General features: G+C 57.8%; 3 protein-coding genes across 3 annotated transcripts in view; 2 read left to right on the top strand and 1 right to left on the bottom strand.

The window, feature by feature from the left end:
- On the top strand, positions 1–444 carry SPRG_05833 (hypothetical protein). Its single transcript, XM_012344413.1, has 2 exons — positions 1–81; positions 135–444. Exon 2 carries the CDS (start codon positions 141–143, stop codon positions 411–413), a length of 273 nt encoding a protein of 90 aa, XP_012199803.1. The 5' UTR covers positions 1–81; positions 135–140; the 3' UTR covers positions 414–444.
- A 963-nt stretch (positions 445–1,407) lies between these two features.
- SPRG_05832 (hypothetical protein) lies at positions 1,408–2,431 on the top strand (the record flags this gene model as incomplete). The annotated part of the gene is made up of 2 exons (XM_012344412.1): positions 1,408–1,747; positions 1,788–2,431. 2 exons carry the CDS (start codon positions 1,408–1,410, stop codon positions 2,429–2,431), a joined length of 984 nt encoding a protein of 327 aa, XP_012199802.1.
- A 113-nt stretch (positions 2,432–2,544) lies between these two features.
- Positions 2,545–4,600, bottom strand: part of SPRG_20050 (hypothetical protein) — a gene marked incomplete at both ends in the record, with an annotated part of 3,768 nt that continues 1,712 nt past the window's right edge. The window contains one exon of the mRNA XM_012344611.1: positions 2,545–4,573. Coding sequence (XP_012200001.1) covers positions 2,545–4,573 — 2,029 coding nt within the window. The remainder of the gene's footprint in view (positions 4,574–4,600) is intronic.

The following is a 4,600-nucleotide window of genomic DNA, read 5'->3' as shown; positions in this document are numbered from 1 at the left end:
AACGCGGTCTTCAACCATATTGTGCTGCGGCTCGTCGACTTTGGCGTCTCGGTCGTTGACGACGGCCATCCGCTCCTGACCGTACGTTCGAGGGCACGATGTAGGAAGATCGGTAATGTGACGCGCCGATGTAGACAGACATGGCGGGCGGTCTCTTGACGGAGGTCCCGTACGAGTACGAAGACGTGTTCGAGCTCGCGACCAAGACCAACGTCGAGGTTCCGACGTTGACGCAGATGAAGAAGCTGCTGCTGGCGGCCGCCGAGACCAAAAAAACGGGCCGGATCAGCGCGGCGGCGCTGCACGCAGCCATTCAACCCAGCGCCGAGAGTCGAAAGCACTCGCGCACGTTTGTGCTCAAGGTCCTCGTCACGATCCTCATGACTATTTGGTTGATCCACTCGCTCATGTAAAACCAACACAAATCCAATATCATCGTTGAGCTTTTGCACGAATCGTTGAGCTTTTGCACGAATTTTGTAACAATTAATAGATAGATAGATAGATAGATAGATAGATAGATAGATAGATAGATAGATAGATAGATAGATAGATAGAAGATCACATCGTTTGGCCGGATGCGAGGATTATGCCGCTTGACACAGACATCCCCTTCTTCAGTGGTTAGGGGTGGTGGAAGACGGCGACAATTGCATCGTTGGGAAATGCAGAGCCCAGGGCACCGAGCGAATGTTCATCGCTGCTACCTTCACGAGATCACAGTTGAGTTGGGCCGTGAAGCGTAGTGAGTTATCGCCGGAACCTCGTTTTGTTGGATTGGCGTCCAAAACCCTCGTACTATTCTATTGTGTGGGCAACAACAGCGGTATTGATCGGTCGCCGCAGGCTGCACATACTTGTGCGACTCGGGCGAGACTGCATAAATAGACCGCGAGGAGGACTTTTCGCTCTACTGGTGTGACTCAGAGCCATGGTATGATTGAACCGAGCGATCTAATGGCGGCAGCGCCGACCAGCAACGGTCCAGAAATCACGCAACTTTCCAGGGCCATTTCGATGTTAACCGAGTTCGAGTGCAAAAAGTGGCGTAGCTCGTTTCCTCTTCTCCGGTCCTATTTTATAAGGTGCAGTTGACCCAGCATCGCAGAAAGAAGGTCATATAGCAGCAACCGAGCGACTCCCACGCAACCTTCCAGGCCGTTTTAATTTCTGTCTAGATGGACCAAGGTCGGTTTCGGCCTCCTTCGAGTCTTCTTTCCCATGCCTTTATATGTCGATGGAGTGTTTTTCTCGTCGAGTGTCCTGGTTGCTATGTTCTGTCAACCAGCCTCCACGTCTGTGCGCCACGTTGAGGTGCCAAGAGCCAGCTGCGTTGGGTTGTACGCCCGTTCTATGGCGCTGCCACGTCATTATGACGCATTTTTCATTTTGCAATCAACAGCGAACATGGTTGACAGCAGCACCAGCTTGACGGCGCGCATCGCGGCACTTCACGACACGCCAGGAGCCCAAGTCGTGCACGAGATGGAGGCGATTGCGGACGCATTGGCCGCCAAGGAGGAGGCGCTGCGGATGCAGGAAGTGCGCATCGCCGCCCAGCTCGAATTGCTCCAGCGCCTCGACACGCCGCGTCGTACCAAGATCGACAGTGCCCCAACAACCAAGATGGTCACACTCAATGTTGGTGGTACATTGTTTAAAACCGCGCGCGAGACGCTGCTACGCGTGCCAGGAAGCTACTTTGAAGCGATGCTCTCCTCGGACACGTGGCGACCGAACGACGATGGTAATGTTGTCTGCTGTACGACGCGCATAACAGTGTTTAGGCGCCTACTTTTTAGACCTCGATGCTCGCCTCTTTGCGTGTGTCATGCGGTTTCTGCGCACAGGGACGCTTCCCTGCAGTGAGCTTGACGATGCCGAAGCGTCCGACCTTCGCGACATGTTGGACTATCTGCAAATCGGCTTTGAGAACGCGTCGCGCCCCGTCTTGTGCTGGGACCCGAAGCACTCGTCTCCGTGGCTCCTCTTTCACGGAAGCTCGACGTCACAAGTCAACTGGAAACCGAGCATCGTCATCGCGTCGACACCAGCAACCACGTTTGCTGTGCGTGTCCAGCTCGGGAGCTTGGTCGACGTCGGGTTTACCGTCTGGGAGCCATCGATGCCAGTGCCTGACCCGGCCAAGCCCATTCCCGGCTGGTTCTTCAAGTGCGAGAAGGGCGACATCTACTCGCAGCCCGAAAACCGGACAAACATCGTCCAGCATGACGCAACGGCGCCCTTGTGCTCGATTTTGCTCCAAATGACGTGGCATCACCGAGACAGGAGGGTCTCGTTCGCCATCAACGGCATCACGCTCCCCGCGCGCCTCGAGTGCGATCCAAAGACAGAGTGTCTGCTGTATCCTATGGCGCGCGTTTGTTTGGGCAGCGTTTGCATGGGCAGCGTTGAACTATTGCCGTTGTAACGCCCGCGTGAATGTTGACAAGCGGTTGCAGGTCGTTTTGTCCAAACCAAAACAGGTTTAGGGTTGTGGGTAAAAAGACTCTTACGCAACGTATTGTACACTTATCTACATCTCTATTGTTGTGTCTGCTTGGCCAGCTGTGCAAACGCACTTGCTTCGTTTGCAAGCAGCTCGCTCGGGGGTCCGTACTCGGCCACGCGACCGTCGGCCATCACCAGAATCTGGTCGCTGTCCAGAATCGTGTCCAGACGGTGTGCAATCACAAGCAGTGTCACGTCGTGACCAAAGCACTCCTTGATGGTTTCTTGGATGAGCCGGTCGGACGCCAAGTCGATGCTGGCCGTGGCTTCGTCCAGCAAGACGACGCGGCTCTTGCGCAACAAGGCGCGCGCGATGCAGAGCAGCTGTCGCTGGCCCACCGAGAGATTGCCGCCCTTCTCGGCGACCTCAAACTCAAGAGTTGAGATGGTGTCACCCAAGTGCACTTGCTTGAGCACGCTCCAGAGCTCGTCGTCGCTCGAGCCATTGGACGGATCCAAGTTGAAGCGCAGCGAGCCCGAGAAGAGGACGGGGTCTTGCGGGATGATGGTGAGCCGCGACCGCATCGTGTGCAAGTCGATGGATGCGAGGTCGACGCCGTCGATGAGGATGCGACCAGAGGCCGCCTCGACCATGCGGAAGAGCGCGACCATGAGCGAGCTCTTGCCCGAGCCAGTGCGGCCACAGATGCCGACCTTGGCGCCAGCCGGCACGGTAAACGACACGTCTTTCAGGACAAGGTCGAGGTGGTCGCGGTACCGCATTGCGTAGTGGTCAAAGGTGACGACGCCTTGGGTTGGCCACGACGCGTCGACGGTCGTCGTGACGACTCGTGTGTCACCTTCGGTCTCGAGGCTGTTGTACTCTTCGAGGCGCTCGACGGACGTCATGATGTTGTCCACAAGAGCGTAGACACCAGTGAGCGCGGAGAGCCCAGACGTCATCTGCGACGCATACGTCAGCGCAAGGCCGGCGGCGACGGGGCCAACCGCGTCCTTGCACGCGATAAGCAAGAAGGCGACAGCGGCGACCACGAGGCACGAGACCCAGTCGAGACGCATGGCGAGCCAGCGCGCAAGCATGCGGTACGCAAAGAAGAACCTGTTGTTGTCCGCAATCACGGCGCGGCTTTTGGCGGCAAACTCGCTGCTCATGCGGAAGGCGCGGATCGTCGAGAGACCGTGGATCGTCTCCGAGAGCACGTTGAGAACCGGCGAGCGCGTCGTCGCATCCATGCGCTTGAGGTCGCACGACGGCGTAACGTAGAGCCGCTGGATCCAGAAAAAGACGGCTGCGATCGGGAGATAGACGACGAGAATGAACGGCAGCGAGGCAGCGCAGACGACGACGACCGCGAGGACCTGCGCCAGCGTTTGAAGGAGGAAGAGAGCAAAGAGCGGCAGCTGCGAGTCGACTTGGTCCAAGTCGCTCGAGAACCGGTTGAGGATGCGGCCGACGGGCGTCACATCAAAAACGGTATTGACAGGCGCGCTGAGCACCTTGGTGAGCAGCGACGCGTGCAGTGCCTTGGAGCTCCGAAGCGAGAGCACGAGCAGGAAAAGACTGCGCCCCCAGATGATACCGAGCGAGCCAAATGCCATCGCGACAAAGAGGCTGGCAAAGCACAGCTGCGAGAGGTGGCCATCATGCGTCGACCAGTAGCCCATGAACCAGTCGCCCAATGTCACGAGCCCTTGCGTTATGCCAAAGAGGATCGCAATCGCAACGACCGTTGCGCTGCTGCTCCAGCCCGAGGAGCCAAGGTACGCCAGGTACGTTGTGGACGAGACACCGCCCGCTGCTCGTTCTTCGTCTTCGACGAGGCCTGAGGGTGTCTTGGTTCCCGTGGCGGCAACGACTTGACCGGCGTCCGTCTTGGTCACTGCCTCGCCTTCTGCAGAGCTCTGAAGGTCCGGAAACTGCGCCTTCACCACGTCAAACGGCCCGTCGGCCGCGATCGCGCCGTCCACCAAGACCACGACACGGTCCGCATGTGGCAGCAGATGGTAGTGACTGTTGAGCACCAATAACGTCGTCTTGCTCGCCAAGAGACCTTGCACGCAGTCCCGAAACACCGCGCCCGCCACGTGCACGTCCAGCGCGCTCAGTGGGTCGTCCAGCAAGTAGATA

The sequence above is a fragment of the Saprolegnia parasitica genome, assembly GCF_000151545.1.
Source record: "Saprolegnia parasitica CBS 223.65 unplaced genomic scaffold supercont2.18, whole genome shotgun sequence".
NCBI classification, from domain to species: domain Eukaryota; phylum Oomycota; class Saprolegniomycetes; order Saprolegniales; family Saprolegniaceae; genus Saprolegnia; species Saprolegnia parasitica.
The sequence above is the reverse complement of the archived record's forward strand: the minus strand, read 5'-3'. Positions and strand labels throughout refer to the sequence as shown.